This window comes from Gymnodraco acuticeps, unplaced genomic scaffold (assembly GCF_902827175.1).
Source record: "Gymnodraco acuticeps unplaced genomic scaffold, fGymAcu1.1, whole genome shotgun sequence".
Taxonomy (NCBI): Eukaryota; Metazoa; Chordata; class Actinopteri; order Perciformes; family Bathydraconidae; genus Gymnodraco; species Gymnodraco acuticeps.
The window spans coordinates 1-26,030 of record NW_022990039.1 but is presented as its reverse complement, the minus strand read 5'-3'; the positions used below and the strand labels follow the sequence as shown (position 1 = coordinate 26,030).

The 26,030-nt window shown below is 43.9% G+C and overlaps 2 protein-coding genes across 2 annotated transcripts; one reads left to right on the top strand and one right to left on the bottom strand.

Moving 5' to 3' along the window:
• The first annotated feature begins 796 nt into the window (after positions 1–796).
• On the top strand, positions 797–21,064 carry bcl2l12 (BCL2 like 12). Its single transcript, XM_034215170.1, has 6 exons — positions 797–975; positions 2,536–2,717; positions 3,347–3,451; positions 11,580–11,656; positions 15,657–15,920; positions 20,243–21,064. The coding sequence occupies exons 1-6, from the start codon at positions 797–799 to the stop codon at positions 20,282–20,284; spliced, it is 849 nt and encodes a 282-aa protein (XP_034071061.1). The 3' UTR covers positions 20,285–21,064.
• Positions 21,058–25,897, bottom strand: tspan4b (tetraspanin 4b; the record flags this gene model as incomplete). The annotated part of the gene is given in 4 exon segments (XM_034215171.1): positions 21,058–23,110; positions 23,629–23,712; positions 25,226–25,339; positions 25,802–25,897. Coding segments are annotated over 4 exon segments (363 nt in total), but the record flags the coding sequence as incomplete, so codon positions are not given.
• Between the last annotated feature and the right edge of the window lie 133 nt (positions 25,898–26,030).

Genomic DNA, 26,030 nt, shown 5'->3' with positions numbered 1-26,030 from the left:
CCTAAGACTTTGGTAAACCAAATCTAAAACACCAGAAAAATAGATGACATGAGTAAGTCTGTGTTTTCACAAGAGTTTTGAAGATTTCAAAAAAATCGGATGTCAATGTTCAGCTTTAGAGCAAATGTTCTCATCACACGCTCTAAGTTGAGTGACTTTATACAAAGAACAGAGACTGTCCTGAATATTTTTGATATGTAACACACGGGGTGCCCATGTATAACATTTAAAAGGTGATTTAAGGAGATATCTAAAAAAGACTTGAGGGTTATTGCGTCGTTTTTGTATTACTATAATGAACAGCAATACGTTAGGTGCATTCTTATCACCATCATGTTATAGTGATACAGTTAGTTTGTGTTAGTTTATTTGTTCAATACAGCCCCAGAGATAACTCTTTCTTCATATTTTTTGTCTATTCATTCAAGCGGGTCAAAGTTACAAAGCACTAAAAATAACATTGATTAATCGGCCTAGTTTTACCTTACCAGCGGTCGGGCGGGCAGGCAGGCCGCTAGTAAACTCTCAGAATATATATCTGCTAAACATTGATCTCTCTATAGGGCACCATGAGTAGTGGGGGGGAAGTGGGTTATGCTAACTTAAAAAAGTTAGCATATTGATACATTTTACCATTTTGTGTCAGTTTTGGACTCATAACATGACTTGCTGTGTTCTTGATCTCTACAATGCCTGCAAAACCAATAATAATACAACAGACCACCTAACTATTTGTGTTCTGACAAAGGTTCTCACTTTAATAACAAGTGAAATGCTGTTTCTCCTTTTGTTAGAGATGTCAGAGTCTGCAGGCCGCAACTCCTCCGTCTCCTCCATCTCTTCCATCTCTCTGGTGGAGATTAAGGCGGAGACTCATCTGGTCCTGCAGGCTTTTCTCCATCGGACACTCTCCACGCCCCTGAAGGAGAGGCCCGGCACAGTAGGAGGGCTCTACAGAGACCACAGCAAGTACAGGTGACACACCTCTCTGTGCAGGCTTTGCTGGATCTGTTTCTGTGTGTCACTGTTCAGGACAGCCTCAGACAGGATACTGATGTCAATAATGCTCGGATCTCAGAAACATGTTGTTTTATTAACAGAGATGGTTCACTCAATGAGAAGTAGAGATACACGTGTTGAAAAGTGCTCTGGTAAAAGTTGAAGTACTGACTTTAAGTTTATAGGCTGCCTGTGAACGTAAAAAGCCCTAACCACAGGCGTGGTGATAATACAATGTCATTCCAGTTGAGCTAGGAATGTATTCCACTTATGTGAACATATATTTAGAAGTCATTTATTAAATTCTCATGATTTACTATTTTAAGGGATACTGTCCTTTATTTCAAATGGTGTTAAGTGATGAGATATCTCTCCTGTTGTTAACCAATCATACTAGCTCCAAACCACAACAAAAAGTAAAGGATGGGGAGGAGATTATCAAGATGTCACTTCAGCAGATGAGAAGAAGACTGGATTCAAGGACTTCATAAAGCAGCTTGCCTCTAAATAACTCCATACGCCGGCCCGCCAAAGAACCTAAGGCTCCCTGGACCGGGACCGCAGGTCCAAGGCCATCAGAGACCTGACAGACGTGAGCAGGAGTTATTTTTACTTCACACTACACCGCATACACACAAGTCACATCTGACTGTTGATTTCAATCTGAGAGAGAGATCCCTCGGTCTTCAGACAGATGGATGATGTTTTCAGTTGGTGTTGCTGGAGGAAAACTTCATATAAGGATTCTGATTGGTTGCCTTCTGAGCCAGTCACTGCCTGACCTCCTCATCAAGATTATTAGATATAACATAGACCTTACATGTATGTGAGAATACAAAAATACAAACCATGAAATAAAACTGGTGAGCCAAAGCAAACTGGTGTTGTGTGTTGTTAGTCAGAGAGTGTAGATGGTGCCTTCACATTCAGTGTAACCTATGTTTAAAAGGTTCACATAGCAACTCACATTTCTCTCAAAGTATTGTTGTTATGCCTCATTCTCTTTTCTGTCTTAAATGTCTAAATTAGTCTATCAAATACATACTTGAGTTTATATTTCTCAAGCGATATGAATATGATAGTAAAGAGACTGTCTGTCCAGATAAATGTGGAGAGATTATTTTAACCATTTGCTAAATGTAATACTAATGCAGTAGTAACAGAGGGAGAGGGTAAACACACTGTCCGGATAGAGATGACAGGGAGTTTTAAATGTTAACGGAGGGATACATTTATGACTACCTCTGGTATTTGGAAAAGACGGTTTATAAAAGTTGCATAATGGACATAGGATTAATTACATAAGAAGTATTAAACATGCTACCTATAAATGACTTTATAAATTGAATAAGATTATACCACTAAATTGTAAAGAATATTACATTATTATATACTAACATCAAAACCATCACACTTTTAATGTTGAGCAAAAAAAACCTGTTCCCACAGGACGATGTCATATCCCCTCCTCTACATCAGAAGAAGATGACGGCGAGAAGAGACAGCCGAAGAAGTTGAACCAGAAGAAGATTAAAGAAAGATCTCCAGATTCTTCAAGAAAAGGATAGAAAAAGAAAAAGAGAAGGACAGAGAGAGGGACAAAGAGAAGGACAAAGAGAGGGACAGAGAGAAGGACAGAGATGGAGCTCGTCCTCTGAGACCTTCTACGCTGCCAATCGACAAACATCTTGAACCCTCCCCGGCCCTCATCTCTCCCAGTAAGATCCTCCATTACACAATAAAACAACTCAACCAGATCATTTATTTGCTGCAAAGCCTACAGTTTAAATGTATATGTAGACATCTTTCATTTTCATTTTCATTGCTTAGAATGGGCCCTTTATAACAGTTTTCTCCACACCACCCTGCTGTTATTGTAGGGTGTTTGATGTGGTTGACCGAACTCTATTGAGCGGTGCATTGGTGTTCTATTTATAGGGCAGACCCAAAGGTTAGCATCACCAGGGCTCCTCCCATTGGATTCTGGATTATTGCAGAAAATAAGATCTACCGCGGTCTCATGGCTGCACGTCACCTTTGCTAAGCTAAAGGAGGCCAATGTCAGCGGGAAGGCGTTTAGTAGTCTCCTTTAGTCACTTGTCAGCAACCACTTTTTTGAACCAAAAACACATTCAAAACGTCCACTTCAAGACAAGGGAACAGGAAGTGGAAAATACTGACTAATTTCCTGGTTTTACTCCATTCAAAACTAAATTGTGTCTGATTGCACCGGGTTGTAACCTGTGTTGTTGTGTGAACATGCACACATTATGTTTATGAAGTGACGGAAGTAGAGTGGTGACAATTGATTTAATGTTTGATGGAGTTGTGGTGTATGTCACTGCAGACCACCCTCCTGAGTTCTATGATGAAGTAGCAGAGAAGCTGGAGAAGATTGCCCGGAGGAGCAGCTGTAAAAAGACTGTGAGTCCCACAGTCCCGCCCCCAACAGGTAAACACACACACACACACACACAAACACACACACACAATAGTAAAGATTCCCTGGCTCCAGAACATGAAGTGCTCCGACATTCTGCTGTTGATTTTTTTTTAGATATTTCGACGCATTCCCCCTACCACCAAGCTATTAAGCATTAAAGGTCACCTTTTGATGTCATTTATACATAAATATGTGTCCCCGGTGTGTCAGGAGACTCACAAAGTGTCAGAAAATAAAACCCTCTGTCCTCCTAACCCACATCTCTAAAAACGGGGGGTAAAACGGAGCTGAATCCAGATTTGCTGCGGTCATGAAGACATTACTAAATGTTTGACTTTATGTTGAACTCCCGTCCATGTTCCAACCTGTCGTCCCCTATCAGAAACGTTGCTGTATCAGAAACAATGCGCGTCGTGTTTTGGAAGTATTTACATCTGTGTTTACATAAGCAAGCATCTCTAACACTCAGAGCTAACACTGTACTGGAGAGAGTATGTGTAAAGAAGCAAAAGGTACTCACCTTGTAGTAAACCCGCAAGAGAGAAAGCGTTTAAGTTCCATACTGTTTCAGAAATAATGCTTGCACAGCTTCACACTGCTTGAATGCATATGGACGCTCCAAAGGGGCGTGACCAGCAGCAGCTCCAAAGGGGCGCGGCCAGCAGGAGCTTGGTTACATTTAAAGAGCCAGACCCAGAATCAGCACTTTAGTAATAGGGCTGAAATAGAGGGGTATGAGGCATGCTACAATGGGTTATCTGTTTGGTATTTCGAGCAAAACACTTCAGAGTAGGGGTTTTGCTGTAACAGTATCCGTATTTGTCCCCGTACCGTCACGGTTCGGACGTCACGGTTCGGGTGCATGCAGTCATACAACGAATACGCCCTTTTTTACGAGTGTGAAAAAAGTCTGTAATTCAGGGAAGTATCCACTACACTATATATAATCCAGGGGGCGGTATTGCGCCTAAAAGCTGTTTGCCAGCCGCCCTTAAACAACAAATGAGAAGAAGAAGAAAAACACAACAAAACGAAACAAAATACAAGAAGAAGAAAAGTTAGTAAGTTAAAGAAGACCCCACCTGCTTCTTTTAAATCAGCTGTGTGGGAACATTTGGGCTTCCCTGTGGACTACAATAACGATGGAGTGCGAGTGGAGGATCGGACGAGGATGGTGTGCCGCCGTTGTTCAACAGCAGTGCGTTATGCTAATGGTAACACGTCAAACATGCTAAATCATATCAGAAGCAACAAGTCCTCCAACTCATATGACCAAATAGGCCGATTGTTCAGGCACTTAATACGTCCTATAATTAAGTTTTTAAGTTTTCGCCCTCCAGTGCTCCCGTTGAATGCTAACGTTACAGATGGTCGTTTATTCACAAATAACCCTCTCTGTAAAATCCTAAATTGTAGAATAGTTTGGCCATTAAAACGCTTTTTGATTAGATTTCTAGCGAGAAGTATATATTGTACTTTTAGAATCCACGTCCAGTCGATATGTAGGATCTATAGTTTGATAGATATTACGAAGATGATTTGAGGTATGCGGCAGCCTCCATGTAAAGTTACGGGTTGAAAACAGTATTTCCGGTCTCGACGTTTTCATAATAAAAACCAATGATCAAATGATTTAACAGTGATATCTGCAGTACTCATCAACTAAAAAACATCAGTTTATCCTTTGTGTGTGTACAATGCTTTTGTGTTTTTCCCATAGGTTTTTCTCTTTCGATTCTGAGACACCTTTCTTTTTTCAGAGGTTTTGATAGGCTAAACATCGCCGCAATGCATGTTGGGATATGGTGTTTATCCGATATGAAATCGGAAAAAACTTTAAAAAAAATAAAATAATACTTTATTCCAAGTGTTCTTTTCTCTTTGGAAGTCATCACATAGCGGCATTGAAATACACGGTTCGGCTGCATTAAATATTACATATCTGCCGTAGATATTTATTTATAGAGCCCTGAAGACCTTTTGACAAACTGTAAGAAATGCCGCCAAAACTGAATACGTGACGTGGATCATAAATATATTAGCAATTAAACAACATCTTCCATTTCTTTTCACACAATACGTCTCCTTACAGTATCAACACTAATTCGGCTGACTTTTATATTTGATCCAATTGGTAGATAGGTTACAGTGTTTTCCCCTAGGTTTACTGCCTTTTAAATTAGAATTTTGAATTTTTTTTTGATATCGTACAGTAACAAAGTATTTGTAAAAGTAATACAGTACAGTGTTACACTGTACTGTATTACTTTTATTCAAACTGTATTCCCTTCTTATCATGTAGCATACACTTCTTCCTTTCATTGATACATTGAAATCACCTGACTACAGCATAACATACCTGCTGCAACCCTGCGCTGCTGCTTCTCTGCCTCATCCTCTATTGCTGGAGGCAGCTCCTACCTCATCTGATCTCTGATATGAAAGCAATCGTGTTATGATCATATTGAGCTATTGGTGTGAGTCTAACATTAAACAAGCAGTCTGCTTGTCATACATTGCTGACGATACATTTTAAGAGACAATTTGTTGAGTCACTGCCGCTAAATGCCGGTAGCATCAAGCTAGCAAATCCTGCATTAGCCTCACATCAACAGGTGTAGACAGAACATCCAATTACCCTGAAGCTATATTTACTGAATAACCAACTCACATCTCCTGTCTTTTTTTTCACCCAACTCAGTAGACTATTCTTCTGCTGGCGTTTCATTGTTGTTTTCTGTCAAATTCAATACTGTAGTTCAAAACTGCGGTACCTGATCACCATCTGCTACCTCATTCACACAACGGTGTTTCAGGGGCCGGTTCGGAGCTGGAGCTGTGAAAAGCGGGTTTTCCTGTTCACACGCAGCGGAGCAGCCTCTTAGCTCCGGAATCCGGTTCATTTCGAGCACCAAAAAATTGTGCCGGCCAGAGCAAAAGCACCACATACGTCACGCTTACGTCGAGGTGGGGGCAGGGCGGGAATCAACTCCTGAACAACAACAAAAAGCCTGCGTTTTATCCAGTTTGTACACAACGATGAACAAACTTAACAAGCAGCAGTGGTCCACTGAAGAGACCAGCTACCTACTGGGAATCTGGTCTTCCGAAGAGGTACAGAGGAAGCTGGAGCACAATCGGCCATTGTTGTTGTTGTCGGTGTCAGCTGTGAGGGGTTTCCGCGCAGTTTGGCTTTATGAAGCAGGCACGCAAATGGTTACGTCATGACGCAAACAATGACGCAATGACGCAGCACCAGTCGGACTCTGGTTAGTGTGAAAAAAGCCGGAGCTAAACCGAAGAACCGGTTCTGAAGCTGAAAAGCTCTAGCACGGAGCTTGAACCGGAGTTGCGTTGGTGTGAATGAGGTATGTGAGCTATTTTTAGAATGCGCACGCTACGTTCGTTGTCGCGTTCGTGCGCGTCCACCTGGGCAGTCTGTGTGTGTCCTTCTTCTGTGACGATAACGGCTTGAGGTTAAAAAATAATAATAAACTAATTTGAAACTGGGGGGACACAAACGGGCAGACAGCAGAGCTCGGGGCAATAATGCAGATATGTTTGACTTGTTTAGACTTTGTTGTTCTCCTCCTTTCCTCCACTCTTGTCTCTGATGTGAGTGTGTGTATTCGTGGTGTGTGTGGGGGGGGTGGGGGTGTTTAGTTTATTTAATAAAGAGCAAATGTTCAATGGGAATAGTGACCGTAGATAGATACGTCAGGTTGCAATTTGGTGCCTATATATTTTTTTTTAAAGAGCCACTTGCAGGTTTTTGTTTTTATTAGCTACATTTATGTTTAACACCTTGCCTGAAAATTACCAATTAAAAAATGTTAATGCAGGATTTTGAATTGTTTTACAAGACATAAGGGCAGGAATTCGAGGAAAAGGAGCCGTTGTGAGCACTGCTACTAAAAACTGCTTGTTTTGTTACGTCACACGTCGTAAACGGCGTCATATTACGTCACATGGGGGAGCCAACCTTTCCTCGGACTCGTTCTCTGCCCAATCCGCTGTAGTAGTTTGTAGTTGGTTATGAGCGGTTGTGATTTAGTGAGCTGGTATTTTTTCGGTAATTTTACATTGTATTTCACCATTTGTAATCATGGTGAGCTTGTGTGTGTGCAGGTTGCACAAACTCGAGCCTGTCAGGACATCGAGTCCACAGTTTCCCTCACGGGAAAAGGACCGGAGCTAGCGTTCGTTCCTGGGTGCGAGGTGCATCCACCTCCCTGCAGCTATACTCTCCACAGCTTATCAGGAACCCGTATTACATCTCTCTCCCCCCCTCCGCTGCTCTCTCTCTCTCTCTCTCTCTCTCTCCGGTACACGGCCACCGTAAGACGTAGTATGGAGTGCATTAGGTAACGCTGTGGTGGCTGTACTGTTCCAGCCGTCTTCGTTTGTTTCCCCCTGTCTGTGTTGTTTTGTGGGCGTGGTGCTGTCACTCCTGGCTCTCGGCTCACCTCACTCACCTGCTGCAATCAAGCTGTGCACCCTCCCCGACTACACACCTGCTTTCCATCAAGCCATTTACAACGGCATATCAACGGAGGCTCCACAACCTTTCTCCGCCAGATCGTCAAGTATCAGCCGTATCTCGCGTCTCCCCTCCGCCGTACAACAGCACCGTAGTGTGCAGTGCATGTAGGTTAACGTGAGATACGGCTGATACTTGCGCATCTAGTTTTGTTTTAGGATCAGTATCAACAGTCCTGCCAGTAACGTTACTATATTATCATACTACTTTAGATTTATAGCCTGATATATGATAGCCTAACTTTACAATGTTGATGATGTGACGTTAGCTTAACATTACTGTAGCTAACGCCGGTCACTCACCAAGACAGATGCTCTGTGCTCCACTGGTTCTCCCTCACAGATCTCCTCACACCACAAGCTCCATTTCTCCTCTCCGATGGGACGTTATTTTTTCTAATCCTTGGCTGCTCCTGGTCCTCTTGGACGCATAGCAGGCTCATAATTATAATCATATGCATTCGAATATACATATTCAACCTCTTCTGTGTCAAAACTAGCATTGTGATTCATGTTTATTCATACTAGACCGGCCGCTCTCCATCGGGAGGTCACGTGCGGAGCTTTTTTATATGCGGAAGTGAAAATGTCTTACTAAAACGACGCCAGATGTCACTGTAGTGTATTATTTCTGTATATTTTTTTGAAAATCTAGTGTATTCATCATTTCCCTACACATTTTATTCACTGGTGTCTAACCGCAAGTTGCTCTTTAAATAAAAAAAACACCTTGAATTTCAGGCGGGGCGCGGGGCTCCGTGGCAGGGCGCAGCGCCCCGCCAAGACAATGGTAGGGGAAACACTGGGTTATATTTACACCATAATGGTGCACAGCTGATAGAAAAGGATTTTTTGTAGTTTTAAAGATATTATTTACTACCTTTCCAACTCCTCATGAAGTTGACTGTTACAGGTCTATACAGGTTCATGGTACAATGCATAAGCTTCAAATCGAGAGACTGAAACTGTATTTTCCTTTACCGTTCTGTTTTCATTTCACAATAAAGTTAATATTATGTTTCATATTATTATGTTTTATAAACTAAACTGTTTTTTTAAGCCGCACCGCCTAGTGGTTAAAGCACGTTATTGAATTTTGTTGTTGAATACGTTTTATTTGATGAAAACATTTAAATATTAAGAGTAGCCTACATACAAAATTGGGGGAAGTCGAAGGCATGATAGAAATATAGAATAGAAAATATCAAGAAGATACTGTAGTGATCTCTACAATAAAACAGTTTAGTGCAGGACGTCCAAAGATATTAACAGGAGGATGTGCAAAACAGACAAACTAATAAGGCTTTATTTAAACATTAAAGAATACTTTAAGTTAAGGTCTTCTTTTGAATAAGAAAAAAACGTTGGGGTTATCCACAGATAAACATTAAGTCTGACAAAGTACTTAACTTCCAATATATTGCATAGTTTATTTTGGCACTTGTCAATCACCTTCCCTGAATTTGACTCAGGTGTAACTAAAGTCTGATTTAAGGGTTGTTTATATTTCACATCATTAATCAGAATCTGCAAAGTAACTAAAATACATGTAGTGGAGTAAAAATACCAGGTTAACCTCTGAATTGTAGTGGAGTAACAAAGTAGTACATGCTGCTGTAACAAAAACATTTCCCAACTTGGGATCAATAAAGTATATCTTATCTTAAGATGATCGATGGCTACTGCCATATTTGCAAAATGTGCCTCTGAACCTTGAGCATGTTTCAGGCTTATCAATGAACAACAGGAGGGGTCACAGACATAAGACCAGCTGTTAAATAAAGCTCTTCTGACCTTAGGTGTCATGTGGGTATATTATTTCACCCATTTATTAATTATATGTTTTACATTTGATAACACCACTGTGTTTGATATCCCCTAAACCTCCAGGGTGTACACAGTTTAATACTGGCGACTTCTAATTGTGGGAAATACGAAAACGTCTTATAAAGAAACGTGCCATAGAACATGTTGTGAAACACACAATAACCAGCATGTGTAGTTCTGGGGGGAAAGTCAGCCGTGGTTCCATTCCATTTCAAGAGCTGTTGACGCTCAGCGTAACCTTGGTCGCACTGCCACTCCAACATCCAATCACAGGGCTTGATGACTGATCACGGTGGTTTGTAAAGCAAGGCGGATGTTGTAGTCCCAAACGATAGCTGGGGATTCTGGGAAGTGTAGTGTCTTCGGAAACTGTAGTGTCTAAACTCCTAAAAAAGTATTTGTTTTCTCTGAATCGAAGGTTAAAAACACAAAAGCATTGTACACAATTTAAACCAATCAATATTATGTAATTAACAAGTATAAACTGATGTTTTTTAGTGGATGAGTAATGCAGATATCACTGTGTAATTATTTGACAGTGAGGGGCATATATCCGGTTTTATTATGAAAACTTCGAGACCGGAAAAAACTGTTTTCACCCACGCTAACTTTACATGGAAGCTGCATACACGTTATCCTGACGAGACCTCAGATCATCTTCGTAAATATCTATCAAAATATAGATCCTACACATCCACTGGACGTGGATTCTAAAAGTACAATATACACTTCTCGCTAGAAATCTAATCAAAAGCATTTTAATGGCCTAACTATTCCACTAATTTAGGATTTTCCAGAGAGGGTTATTTGTGAATAAACGAATAAACGGGAGCATGTTGTTTCTTACACGACCCATAGAGGTTGCTACACTTTAAAACGTGGCTATGGGTCGTAATCTAAGCTGCTTAAACAATCGACCTATTTGGTAGTTTTTTGTAGGAGGACAGGCTGATCAGAAGGCATCACCCAGATTTGGCAAGCCCGGCGAAGACAACAGCAGTTCAGCAGCTTATCCCCGCTGTTTTTAAGAAGCCAATAGACATGAAAGCCGAGAGACCAATATAAATAACGGAAGCTTTTGGCATATGTTTTTCAACGGCTATGCACCCTTATGCAATCGTAGAGGACCCCGGCTTTTATTGATTGTGATTGAAACACTTTCTTATTTATTTTGTAATATTTTCAAGACATTCTTTTAGTTTCATAGCTTGATGAAAACCTGTAATGGTTTGGCATCAGCCATCATAGATAATATGGCCATCTGAGTGTGTGTGGTTCTGTTTGTGGTTGTTTTTTAACTGGTTATAAAGTTAATTATTCAAAATGTTAGAGTTCCTTATTGTATACTGAAACTTGCACTACTGTTCAAATAAATAAAAAACAAACCTGGAATTATACATTTGGGACTTTTTTTGCTTTTCTTGTTGTACCGAACCCGTACCGAACCGTGACCCCCCAAACCGAGGGTACGTACCGAACCGTGAATCTGTGAACCGTTACACCCTTACTTTATATATCTGAGACCTATAATATATGCCTAAAAATAGTATAATAGGAGACCTTTAATTTACTAAATGACTACTTTAGGAACACAATGAACTCATGCATCTACTACCCAAACTGGATTACCTGCTTTCTATTTCATCATCTCTCGGGTACTTGTTGCTAAGACCGATAAGTGTATGTTCCTGTCTGAATCCAGCTGAAGCAAAGACCCAAACAAGACTCAGAACACTTTGATGGAAACTTGATTTTTCTTCTGTTCGTTCAGCAGTGTGGGACAAAGAAGTCGTGGTGCAGCAGCTGGCTCAGGTTCTATCTTTAGAGGGAGATTCGATCAACAATAAGGTAGGCTGTGTTTCATCATAAGGTGTGTAAAGGTTATTATCCATCTGTCAAATACTGGCATCTTTTGTGTTGAAAGTAGACTAGAATAGAACCATCAGCTGCTATAATAATAATAATAATACATGAGACTTGTATAGCGCTTTTCAGGAAACTCAAAGACGCTTTGACAGATAATTAAAAACAAAAAACAAAACAAAGAAAATACAAAAGAGATAAACAAAACAGAAAATGGGGGGGGGGGGGGGTCTGTGGTTGAACAGGTGGGTTTTGAGTGATGTTTTGAATGCTGTGAGGGAGGAAGAATCTCTGATGGATTGGGGTAGTGAGTTCCAGAGGGGTGGGTGCAGCAACGGAGAAGGCTCTGCCGCCCCAGGACTTGAGGTTGGTCCGGGTGGGGGGAGGAGCAGGAGGTTGGCAGTAGCAGAGCGGAGGGAGCGAGTGGGAATGTGTCTGTGGAGGAGGTCAGTCAGGTAGGATGGGGCCAGGTTATGGAGGGCTTTGTATGTCATCAGGAGGATTTTGTACTGAATTCTCTGGGGGATGGGGAGCCAGTGGAGCTTGATGAGGACGGGGGTAATGTGTTCACGGATTCGGGTGGTGGGTGAGTATACGGGGTGGCGGAGTTCTGGATGTATTGAAGTTTGTTGAGGATTTTTGCAGGTGGACCATATAGGAGGCTGTTGCAATAGTGACGGGAGGTGGTGAAGGTGTGGATGAGGGTTCTTCTGCAGCAGTGGGGGAGAGGGATGGATGTAGACGGGCAATGTTTTTGAGGTGGAAGAAGGCTGTCTTGGTGATCTGTTTGATGTATTTGTTGTAGGAGAGGGTTTGGGTCAAATATGATGCCTAGGTTCCGGATGTGAGGGGAGGTTTGAACTGGGAAGCCGTCTATGTTGAGGGTGAAAGTTATGGATAGGTGTGGTGAGCTTTTTTGGTCCAATGATTATTATCTCAGATTTATCGCAAGTTGAGTTTCAGGAAGTTGAGTTGGAGCCAGGATTTTATTTCAGTGATGCAGTTTGTCAGGATGGAGTGGGTAGCAGTGGAGATGGACTTGGTGGAGAGGAGGAGCTGGGTGTCATCGGCAAAGCAGTGGAATTGAAGTCCATGACGGTGGATTAAGTGACCAAGGGGAAGCAGGTAGAGGATGAAGAGGAGGGGGCCGAGAACTGAACCTTGGGGGACACCGTGGGGGGAGGGGAGCGGTGGGGGATTTGCAGTTATTGATGTAGATTAACTGGTTTCTATCCGACACGTATGATGTGAACCAGAGAGGGCAGTGCCGGTGATGTTGAAGGTGGTTTCAAGACGGGTGAGGAGGTTGGAGTGATTGATGGTGTCGAGGAGGATGAGGATGTTGAGGTTACCGGCGTCGGAGGAGAGGAGAAGGTCCTTGGTGGTTTCGGTGCTGTGGTTTGAGCGGAATCCGGATTGAAAAGCTTCATAGAGGTTATTGGCAGAGAGGTGATGCTTGAGTTGTGACGCTACAGCGCGTTCCAGGACTTTGGATAGAAAGGGTAGGTTCCAGATTGGTCTGAAGTTATTAGGGTTGTCAGGGGTTGAGTCCAGGTTTTTTCAGAATAGGGGTGATAGCAGCTATTTTGAGGGATGGTGGGGACGGTGCCAGAATACAGGGAGGAGTTGATTGCTGTAGTGATGAGTGAAGAGAGAGTAGGGAAGGCAGGCCTTAACAAAGCTGGAAGGGATGGGGTCCAGGGTGCAGGTGGCAGGTGGCAGTTTTCATTCCTGTGACTCCTCACAGATTGCTGTTAGTGATGTTCACTCATCATTACAGCAATCAGAGAGGTCAGTAGGGGGAGACAGGGGAGAACTGGGACATGGGTTGCAGGATAAGGGGGGGCATGTGGCTTGAGGGGACGCAGGTGTGGTGGGTGGTTAAGCTGCTGTAGATGTGGTCTATTTTGCTTTGAACAAATGTGAGAAAAGAGCTGCATTTGTCGACTGTGAATGACTGAGAGGTGGTGTCCAGGGGGCTGAGGAGTTTGTTTATTGTGGAGAAGAGTGTTTTGGGGTTTCCGGAGCCAGAGTGGATTAACAGAGTAGTAGGTGGTGCGGGGCATGGGAGAGGGCATCTTCATATTGCTGTAGGTGGTCTTGTAGGTTTGAGAATTAATCGTGAGACCAGTTTTTGTCTTTCAAGGTTGCCGGGCACGTGTTTTCATCAGACGGAGTTCAAGGGGGTGAACCAGGGAGCAGAGTGGGTGAAGGAAACTGTTTTGGTTTTTAGGGTTGCAAGTTGTTCAAAGCAGGAGGACAGAATGTTGTTGTAGTAGTCAGTGAGATCAGAGGGGCTGGAGGTCCACAAAGGGAGTGGTGGAATATTTTTTCAGAGAGCGAGGATGAGAGCGAGGTAGCTAAAACACAGCTTAGTTTACGGAAGCTGATTTTGCGTTTGTGCTTTGGTGGTGGGGTGGGAATGTTGATGGTCATGGCTAAGTGGTCGGAGAGGAAGAGGTCTGAGCCAGACAGATGGTGAAGGTTTAGTCCAGTCGAGCAAACAAGGTCCACAATGTGGCCACAGTTAGCCTATGGGTAGGAATGTTGAATGAGGTTGAAGCAATTAAGCATATCCGTGAATCAGAGTTCCCGTAATTACCGGACTATGACCGGTAAAATATGCTGAAGACCGGCAAATCTAAATCTCTCCGATCAAAATAATTTCCCCTTAGCGCAATACAGTTGCGCCACTTATGTGACAGACAAGAAGAGTATGGTGACAGACAAGAATAGTCAATTCTAATGTCTAACACTTAATGTGGAGAAAGAGATGTCCTGTATGGGTTGATCTGTTGGTAATGCCTTGGGGTTCCGGTGGGCATGTAAACAAATGCGGCCTCACCCGGTTGCATAGCGAGTAGCTTATTGTTTAGGTGTCTTTTAATAAGCAGGTAGTCATATCATTAGCTAGAACTAGCTGGATCTGATCGATATGGACATAAACGCGAGTGAAGTCTAATCTGACGGGAGAGAGAGATCAGCTGCTGCTGATGAGAGTCGACACGCAGCTCTGCATGATCACCTGCAGCGGTGAGCGGACAAAACACACACTTCAGGTTAGAATATCACACGTAGCTATTTTTAAATACCTCTCAAACTACCTAAACTAGTTATAGATATGTTTAGTTTTACTGTCGGGTCACTCATTACCAGTGTTGTGCTAGTTACTGAAAACCAGTACTAGTTACCATTACTAGTTACTTCATTTCAAAAGTAACTCAGTTACTTTACTAGTTACTTAAACCAAAAGTAATGCGTTACTATGAAAAGGTTTTAACGTTTTAGTTACTTAAACAAATGGCTCCCATTAATGCCCTTATAGCCTTCATTTCAGTACTGTTATTGCATTGGAGAATAATACAATCTGTTGATCAACTTGACATGCATTATATGCAATCTGGATTGCATCGATATTAGCTGGCTTTCCATTTTTGTATATTCTTTCTCTTTCTCATATTCTTTTACTCAAGTACTGTACTTAAGTACAGTTCTCATCTCTGTTCGCCTGGCTGTTGACTATATAATAAAACTAACGCAGTAACGGAGTAACGCACCATGTAGTAACGGTAACTGAGTTACTAAATTTAAAAAGTAATGCGTTAGAGTACTAGTTACTGCCCAAAATAACGGCGTTACAGTAACGTGTTACTTTGTAACGCGTTAGTCCCAACACTGCTCATTACTGATCCGCGAGATGCATGATACTGACGGGCTGTCAGGAGAGGAAGAGAGCGCTCCGTTATTCCCGTGTTATTGTAAATTACTGTACACTTTTGAATAATGTAGTTAATCTACTATAATTAGTTTGTTTAATATCGAATCATATCCATTTGTGTTAAAGCTCAATAAATAAGAAAGAAGACCTTTGACCAGCACTTTTCTAATTTTGTCCGGAAGATTTCAACTTTAACGGACTGGTGTGAAGTCTGCAGTTATACATAACATAAGTAGTGATGTTGAAATCACACATATCTTCCTCTAGATCCAGACGGACCCCTTCCTGCGCTCCAGCTTGGCTCGTCTCTCCTACGCTTCCTTTGCCAAGCTTCTCGACACGTTCAGTGGCAGTGAGGTGTCGGACCCCCCCGCCCTTCAGCCAGCAGCCAGTCCCACGCTCAGACGCATGGCCGTCACCATGGAGGTGTCACGCAGGATAGTGACAGCCACAGGAACCCAGCGCATGCAAGGCTATGCTGAGAGCTACATGGAGACCTTCGCTCCCTGGGTGAAGAGCCACGGAGGATGGGTGAGTGATTTAGCATATTCAACTTCTCGATAGAAATTAATTACATCTGTGGTATGGAATTGATCCATTCATGTAAATAATGCATTGCCTTTACTAGAGAAGACAATTATTGGATAGTTTTGGCCGATACATGTACAAGGGGGTACTTATTTTTTGGTTATTTATAGATTAGCCGTTAGTCTTAAAGCTCCCATGTCATGGCCATTTCCATCCATCCATCCATCCATCCATCTTCTTCCGCTTATCCGTGGTCGGGTCGCGGGGGTAGCAGTTCCAGCAGAGAGCCCCAAACTTTCTTTTCCCTGGCGACATCAACCAGCTCTGACTGGGGGATCCCAAGGCGCTCCCAGGCCACGAAGAGATATAATCCCTCCACCTGGTCCTAGGTCTACCCCTTGGTCTCTTCCCAGCTGGACGTGCCTGGAACACCTCCCTAGGGAGGCGCCCAGGTGGCATCCTAACTAGGTGCCCGAACCACCTCAACTGGCTCCTTTCGAAGCGAAGGAGGAGCGGCTCAACTCCGAGTCCCTCCCTGATGACCGAACTTCTCACCTTATCCCTAAGGGAGACACCAGCCACCCTGCGGAGAAAACCCATCTCGGCCGCTTGTATCCGCGATCTCGTTCTTTCGGTCATGACCCAATCCTTCATGACCATAGGTGAGGGTAGGAACGAAAATGGCCCGGTAGACAGAGAGCTTTGCCTTCTGGCTCAGCTTCCCTTTTCGTCACAAACGGTGCGGTAAAGCGACTGCAGTACCGCTCCCGCTGCTCCGATTCTCCGGCCATCTCACGCTCCATTGTTCCCTCACTCGAGAACAAGACCCCGAGATACTTGAACTCCTTCACTTGGGGTAAGGACTCATTCCCTACTTGGAGTGGACAGTCCATCGGTTTCCTGCTGAGAACCATGGCCTCAGATTTGGAGGTGCTGATCCTCATCCCAGCCGCTTCACACTCGGTTGCGAACCGATCCAGTGAGTGCTGAAGGTCGCAGAATCCACATTGTTCCTCCTCAATCTGAGGTTCGACAATCGGCCTGACCCTCCTTTCGAGTACCTTAGAGTAAACTTTCCCGGGGAGGCTGAGTAGTGTGATGCCTCTGTAATTGGCACACACCCTCTGATCCCCCTTTTTAAAAAGGGGGACCACCACCCCGGTCTGCCACTCCTTCGGTACTGTTTCCGACTTCCACGCAACGTTGATGAGACGTGTCAACCATGACAGTCCCTCAACACCCAGAGCCTTCAGCATTTCCGTGAGGATCTCATCCACCCCCGGGGCTTTGCCACTGTGGAGTTGTTTGACGACCTCAGTGACCTCCCCCCGGGAGATTGGTGTTGATCCCCCGTCATACTCCAGCTCTGCCTCTAACATAGAGGGCGGAGTTGTCGGGTTCAGGAGTTCCTCAAAGTGTTCCTTCCAACGCCCTAACACTCCATCAGTTGAGGTCAACAACGTCCCATCCTTACTGTACACAGCTTGGATGGTTCCCTGCTTCCCCCTCCTGAGGTGTCGGACAGTTTTCCAGAACAACTTTGGTGCCGCCCGAAAGTCCTTCTCCATGTCTTCTCCGAACTTCTCCCACACCCCGCTGCTTTGCCTCGGCCACGGATGAGGCTGCTGCCCTTCGGGCCTGTCGGTACCTTGCAACTTGCCTCGGGATTTCCCCGGGATAAACAAATCCCTGAAGGCCTCCTTCTTCAGTCGGACGGCTTCCCTGACCACCGGTGTCCACCAGGAGGTTCGAGGGTTACCGCCCCTTGAGGCACCTAGGACCTTGAGACCACAGCTCCCCGCCGCGGCTTCGGCAATAGAGGCTTTGAACACCGACCACTCTGGTTCAATGTCCCCAACCTCCACAGGAATGCCCGAAAAGCTCCGCCGGAGGTGTGAGTTGAAGGCCTCCTGAACTTGGGCCTCCTCCAGACGTTCCCAGTTCACCCGAACTACACGTTTGGGCTTACCAGGTCTATCCAGAGGCTTCCCCCGCCACTCGACCCAACTCACCACCAGATGGTGATCAGTTGACAACTCCGCCCCTCTCTTTTACCCGAGTGTCCCAAAACATACGGCCTCAGGTCCGATGATACGATAACGAAATCGATCATGGACCTTCTGCCTAGGGTGCTCTGGTACCACGTACACTTATGAGCATCCTTATGTTCGAACATGGTGTTTGTTATGGCCAATCCATGACTAGCACAGAAGTCCAGTAACAAACCACCACTCCGGTTCAGATCAGGGGGGGCCGTTCCTCCCAATCACGCCCCTCCAAGTGTCTCCATCATTGCCCACATGTGCGTTGAAGTCTCCCAGCAAGATTAAAGAGTCCCCTTCAGGAGCCCCATACAGGACTCTTTCCAGGGTCTCCAAGAAGGCCGTATACTCTGAACTGCTGTTGGGTGCATAAGCACACACAACAGTCAGAGTTTTCCCCCCCATAACCCGCAGGCGTAGGGAGGGCGACCCTCTCGTCCACTGGGGTAAACTCCAACAACGAAGCACCTAACCGGGGACTTGTGAGTATCCCCACACCCCGCCCGGCGCCTCACACCTTGAGCAACTCCGGAGAAGAATAGAGTCCAACCCCTATCCAGAAGTAAGGTTCCAGAGCCGACGCTGTGCGTAGAGGTGAGCCCAACCAGATCCAACTGGTAACGCTCCACCTCCCGCACAAGCTCCGGCTCCTTCCCCCCCAGAGAGGTGACGTTCCACGTCCCCAAAGCCAGCTTCTGTCGCCCGGGTCTGGTCCGTCGAGACCCTCCGCTTTCACTGCCACCCTTCTGGCAGCGCACCCGACCCCATCGATGTTTCCCGTATGGTGGTGGGCCCGCGGGACGGAGAAGCGGAGGTGTTTGCCCACGTTGCCTTTTCGGGCTGGGCCCGGCCGGGCTCCGTGGCAAGCCCGGCCACCAGACGCTCGCCGACGAGTCCTCCTTCTGGGCCTGGCTCCAGAAGGGGACCCGGGCTTCCTCCGGGGCCGGGTATCCTCACTTCTTAGTTTTTCTTTCATGAGGTCTTTTGAACCAATCTTAGTCTGGCCCCCTTGCCTGAGACCAATTTGCCATGGGAGACCCTACCAGGAACACAAGGTTCCAGACAACACAGCCCCCCAGGTTCATCAGGGCACACAAACCTCTCTACCACTGGTAAGGTGCTGGTTCTTCAGAGAGGCCATGGCCATTTCCACTGATCATAATTCCATTGTTGAGGTCTACTAAAATAGATTTACATTGTGCAATGTTCCAAACTCACATTGGTTTCTCATACAGCATCTCTCTGTATAGTATGTGTATTCACTCTCTGTCCTAAACGGCTTGTTGGAGCTCACCCCCCCCCCCCCTCCCTGTGAGCCCAGTGTGCTCTGATTGGTCAAGCGATGTGCAGCTGCTCGTGACGTGAGGAGCTGCTGTGAGGAGCAGACAGGGCTTCCGTTTCGGCGAAACAAATACAGCTAGAACAAGATAAACTCATCCTGAGCACACACAAACACTCACAGCCGAAGTAAAAGCAATAAGTGTGGCTTGATATGGAGTAAGAAAAAGGTTTATAACGCTGTGAGAATGGGTCTGCGGAGAGCATTTCTCCGCGATCTCAACTTAGCAGCCTGAAAAACGTTTACCCATTTAAACAGCCGTGGTAGATACCTTGTTTGTTTTAAACATCATAAATACACAAACAACAATGAATACTTACAGGTTGTGTACCCGAATCTCCCGCTGGTCCAAACAAAGGAACAGCATCGTTCTTCAGTGCCCTACGCTGTGCATATCCGGCAGGCATTGCTGAAAGGTTTGGGAAGCTTTGTTTTGTGAAAGGCTGGCAGAGGGTGCGGCCTCTGGGTATCCCCACGTCACAGTACCCAGGAAGTAAACAATGGAAAAAGAGAAATCTCCAACGAGGCCTTTTGGGGAGGTCTTCTCTGTGTTAGAGTTTTACTCCCTACAGGGTGTACTTTGAGGGTTTGTGACTCTGCAGACCGTTTACATGCAGAAAGACCTTCATAACACACAAGGGGACGGGTAATAACCGGAAAAGCATGACATGGGACCTTTAAGAAACTTCATTAATGATAAAATACACCATCCGCTTGTGTTGGTCGGTCAATTAGTCACATTAGAATGGCATTTAGATGCCTGGTTTTTAATCAGGGTTAGAGAACATACAACGTACATTTGGACTAAACAACTCAAAGCTTTCGGCACAGCCTCTGGGTCGGGGCCTCACAGACGGCACATGTAGACTCTTGATGTTGTAAATTCATTTTGAGCTATTTTGCTCCTTTGTTACTCATCAACCACCCTTTTTCTTTGTCTTCAGGAGAACGTGGTATATTTGGAAGAGCCTGCGGAGTATGACTGAGTGTTCCGAGCTCTCGGGACAATTTTAGTTCTGCTGACCCCAGATCAGCACTGAGCTCTGGAGGAGGACATCAGAGGCAGAGAGGGCCTCACTCTGCTGCTCTACACGGACACTCTCTTCCACTGACTCTCACCTGTGACAAGATTCCAGAAGCCTCTGTGATACATGTTCCTCTGGAGCCTGGACATCAGGAAGTACTTTGACGAGTACATGGTCAGCAGGAAGCTGCTGTGGAGATTCTTTGATCACTGGGACTTTGATAAGCAGTTTACAGTTGCATCATGATTACGCCCCCCCCCCCCACCCCCGGGGCCTGGAGGACAGGATGCCTCCAGGCCCCGGATCAATTAGTAGGAGTATTTTTACCTTTTTTATTCACAACTTTTTTAAATGTTGTTGTTTGTTTAAGGTGCTATTTTAACATTTTTTACTAAATAATTCATACACAGGTGTTGAAAACGGAATCGTTTTTTTCTGCTGTTTACATCAATCATGATTAAAGTTAATGAAATGTGAAAAATGAATGATTGTACGTTTATGTAATATAATGTTTTTTATATTTATTTATAGATGAGGACTTTTCACAATGATGTTATTCAGATACAGTCAGAATGGGGGGATCTTTAATGGGCATGTGGACCCTTTTTCTAACCCTCAACCCAAACTCCCTGCATGGCACCCCCCCATGTCGGGGATTGGAAATGCGTCCTTGGCTATTTAAGTATTTTTACTTACAGTTTTAGTTTGACACCTGTTAAATAAAACAAATTGACTCATCAATGCAGCATCCATTTATTGACAGTGATCTTTAAGAATGAATGGGACTGGGGGGGAAGCAGATGTGAGGAGCAGAAAATGACAACGCAGTAATTCACATAAATATGTGCATTATAAATTCACACATTTATAATCACGTCTTTGTTTTTTTATGATCTGTGATTTTCTTAAAACTGTTTTAGTTGATGTCAACAGCCAGACTAAATTGCATGGCCTCTGTTTTCTCTATAAACTTAACACAAAAAGTAAGGAAATGTGTGTTTGGTTGATTATATCTTATTTGTAACAATGCTTCTTGGCAAGCCTGTTTTCTTACCTTTCAAATGGTACCACATTTGTGAGGAACATGCATTTGTGGGATGAGCAGCAGAACTGAGTATGTGGGTTGCGCCCATGAAAAATGTGACAAAGCTCTTCTCCCAAACAGCAGCCACTCTCCGGTCTCGTACGGCTGCTAGGAGGCCTGCCATGACTGGAACCTCAACATGTGGAGGAACATCTATCGAGCGAAGCGGTCCACTGAGGATGCAATCTCCTCTGCTCTCCACCCTGCCCTCACCCACCTGGACACTAAAAACTCTTATGTTAGGATGCTGTTCATAGACTTTAGCTATCATCAACCCCCAGCAGCTGGTTTGTAAACCAACAGACCTGGGCCTCAGCCCCTTTCTCTGCAACTGGCTGCTGGACTTCCTCACTGCCAGACCCCAATCTGTACGGGTCGGCAACAACACATCAGACCCCATCACACTGAGTACAGGGGCCCCCCAAGGACGTGTGCTCAGCCCCCTGCTCTTCACCCTGCTGACCCACGACTGCACACCCACCCACAGCTCCAAACAACACCAAACAAGAGTCAACAGTGAAAAAGCTGTTTGGCTTTGGCAGAGGAGATTTGTCCCATGCCCACATACTCAGCTCTGCTGCTCATCCCACAAATATTCCTCATAAATGTGGCACCATGGTAAATAAACAGGCTTTGCAACGTTATAAGATTTATTGTCAAGAAGCATTGTTACAACAAAGAAATAATCTACCAAACACAGATTTCCTTACTTTTTGTGTTACGTTTATTTAAGTCGGGAACATCCACACGAATGGATTCAGCTCGGTCAAATCTACGCCTCAAGTTTCATTTGGATTGTTTGCAGATCATCAAGAGACCGAGCGCTCACAACAGGTCACACTGTTATTTAAATGTGAATGCAAAACATCTTTAAAAACAGTAGAGGAGATTACCATAAGTTTCTAAAAACTCTCAAGATTATAAAAGGCATAATATCTTACTGTTTTGCTAAAACACATGTAAAAGTATTTATAATACGTTTTGCTGTAATCATTAGATACCAAATACATGTAAAACTTTCAAATGGCTAAACTACACTACATGACCAAAGTGCTTATATGGTTAAGGTTTAATATTCAAGGCATGAATTATTAGCAAAGTGAACTAAGTGCTACGTAAAAATGTTTTATTTGATTTTGTTCTTATTCTCCTCCTCCCAAAGCCTTTCTAGCAGGCATACTGAGGAAACACAATGCCTGTTGGCTGTTTTATGACCTTTTAAGTGTCACACTATTATTTGCTGTTCATGACAACAATCTAAGAGAAGCAACTCTGGAAACCAAATATTGTAAAATACAGACACAGATTATTTTCTTGAATTTGAAGAGGATCTTAGAGCCAGTGTTTCCCTCGGGTTCCTCTGCAGTTGCAATGCATTATGGTTATTGCAGATTTTGTCTGGAGGCTGATGGATCTAAAATGAAACCATATTTTATAAAGCTGATACAACAACAACTCTTCAGTCTGTTACTGCCATCGTTTAGTCGTTTTTTGTTGAAATTGGGAATGTTCAAGCCGATGCTCTGGGGCGTTTGAGATGCAGTCATGTGTGCTGTGACCCACACAGTCCTGAGGCGGGGGTGGACACCTCGAATCAGGCTGGCGGTGTTTGTGATCAGTCTTCCCCTCTGCACTCAGTCCAAATGTTTCTCAGCGCACAGGATCTGACAGTACATCAGCATGGAGAACACCAGGGCCAGGATCTGAGAGAGGAGAGTTCAAACCTGTTATAGATCCCGTTCACTGAGGTCACCAACAGACAAGACGTGTTGTCCCCACGGCAACTCTAACAACATGACTGTGGGATAAAGTGAAGCCAAATCACAGGCTACTGCCGTTCTGCATTTTTCTGTTTTGAGAATCAGTTTCCTGTAAATAAAATCTACAATTTTTGTTTAACCCTGGAATGAAGAGGATTTGGGGGTCTTTCCCAGTTCTGAGAAGTGTCTTTAAAGATGTGGAGGGGAAAAGAGCTCACACAGGTTTATGGGTCTTCACCGACACATTCCACATTGTATAGTTTGGCATATTTAAATGATGTTAAACATGTAACAAAATCTTCCTTCAAAACGTGGCAATGTGTAATGTTGCTATTTATTTATTAACAAAGCAAACTCTGTAACTTGTGCAGAATCTGAGCTGTGCTGTGACTGGAGTATTTCCCATTCCTTTAACATACATATAGAGATCAAGAATAAACATGTGTACTCATTATAAGTACCTGCACAACACCGATACACACTCCAAACACCAGGACGGAGGGAATGTTATCCAGCAGCCACTGCCGGGCCTTCTGGTAGCACGGCTGCAACGAGAGACCGGAAACACAAGACATATAATAAGATTACTAAAGAAGAGGTATAGAGACAAATTCAAAATAAGAATTACAACTAATCTTAGAAATCATAAAGCCTCACTGTGAGACTCTATATGTTTGACAGTCCGGTAGCTGTACATGGAGAGCACAGATAATAATGCTCATAGAGTTCCATAACAGACACATACAAAATGACAGAAAACACACTGGGGTAGACCGCCTCAGACGCTGAAGTACAGAGATTTTCAAATAAGTATATGACAACAGTTGTTGTCTCTGGCCTTCATTCCTTTAACAGAACATTGTAGACTGTGTTGGACGTGGCACAGCTGTAACTTCTGTAAACACAGCAACAATGCTTAACTCCTTCGGAAGATAAAACAGTAAAAAGTTGGTGCCTCAAAGTTGACCTTCTTAAAATAACCTGGAGTTGTGACTGCTCGTGTTCTCGTGTGAGTCATTATCCCGGCAATTTGTCAATGAGAACAATCCTATCAAAACCAAACAACAGCCAAAACTATGGACACAGACACAAAGTATAGAAAACTGCTTTGAACTGCTTGTAACGGTGGGGTCAACGATGGAATAGAGTCATAATAAGAGTAACAAACACACCGTTCCTCTGTCCTGCAGCGTACAACACATTTCATCCTTCTGGTTGTCTCAAACTGAATGTGGATTTCTTCCAGATGCGTGACGGTGTCTGAAACGCTCCCTCATGAAGAATGCAAGGATCATATTGAGAAGTTTTGTGTGTTTTTTTTTAATAATCAACCTGCACTTCTGTAAAGCCAAAATCAACATCATGGCTGTAGGGGCAAAACATTTGAAATGCGCATGAGCCACTTTGTCTCTGTCCCTTTGTCCTTTGTCCTTGCTGCTTATCTGCTGGTTCTGGGTTTTGTTGAACATTTCAATTAGAAGAGTTCATACAGAACATTTGGAAGATTTTTACGAAACAAAATCGTATTGTGTTTTATTTGTGTACACATTAAGATAAAAATAAGAACCTAAGCGTCAGTGAAGCAATGGTTAAGGAGCCACTCTGAGCTGCTGATGCTCATATGACAGAATACATCATTACTACAGCATCATACTCTTAAACCAACCACTATCAGTGTTTCATTTGAATCCGCTGATATCTGTACTGCACCTAAATATTCATCAAATGGATATCGGCCTTGATTTGAGGCCCGACCCACTGGTACCTGGAGGATAATCATCGATGGAGTCTGGATGCTCTGTGAATAATAATAATAATAATAATAATAATGCATTTTAGTTAAGGCCCCTTTCATGACCCCCAGGGAAACCGTTCAATTAGTTAAATATTCTAAGAGGTCAAAGCAACAGAACATGATAAAAACACAAACATACCATCATGGAGAAGACAATTAAACTGGACACAAATGATAGGGACAGGTTATTCAGGGGAAACAGAAGTGAGTGAAGTTACTGTAAGACCCCCCCCCCCATAAACTGCAGCTGAGCAGAGACCCACCTCAGTCCACCCGTCCACACACTGCTCTATCCCCACAGAGCAGCAGGAGGTGGGCAGCGTTCCATTCAGCACATCATACCAGTCTGTTTTGTCGGTGACTCCACAGCATTTGAACTGCGAGAGGAGAGAGTAGGGTCAGAATATCAAAATATACCTCTCAACCACATAGCTTATATTAACATATTGTCAGTACTCAGGTGACATCCCTTCTCTACAATCCCAATTATTTCACTGGTAAGTTAAACATCCAGCAGGTCCAGGCTACACACAGTCAGAGCTGTGACAGAAGGATCACCACATGTGGAAATGTGACCAAAGGGAGCTTCCTCACACATGTATTGTTTAAATACACATGTTAAATACATCTACAGTCACTACAGTGAGCTTGCAGTGAACAGGAGCTGAAGGCAGACGCCTGCTCTTATTTTAAAATGTACTCCTGCACTGTGTTAGAAGCATAGTTCTCCCTTAAGGCTGGACGCTGTGACAGATTCTCCAGTGACATCAGTCAGTGTTGTATGCAGCCTGTCCTATAGTCTCGCAACATGAGAAGTCATGAGTGTCTGCTTTACTCACCATTTTCTGGACATTATCCCAGGATTTTTTCAGTCCAGGCTCTGATTTATAAATCATCATACCTTCTTTCAGTTCATCTTGTGCTTTGGAATCCAGCTTACAAGAAGAGAGAAGAAAGAAAGACGTACAGTTATTCATCTAAAAAGATCTATACTAGAAACTGAGGCCCTAAACTTCTCATGAAAACAATTAGTATCTAGTGTCTCTACTTTAAAGAGTCCTCTCCTGC

Bases quoted from the DNA above. Each gene is read 5' to 3' on its own strand.
- bcl2l12 (XM_034215170.1), top strand. From the start codon at position 797: ATGTCAGAGTCTGCAGGCCGCAACTCCTCCGTCTCCTCCATCTCTTCC. The intron at 2,718-3,346 runs GTAAGATCCTCC...ATGTCACTGCAG, and splicing joins CCCGGCCCTCATCTCTCCCA to ACCACCCTCCTGAGTTCTAT. The intron at 3,452-11,579 runs GTAAACACACAC...CTGTTCGTTCAG, and splicing joins CACAGTCCCGCCCCCAACAG to CAGTGTGGGACAAAGAAGTC.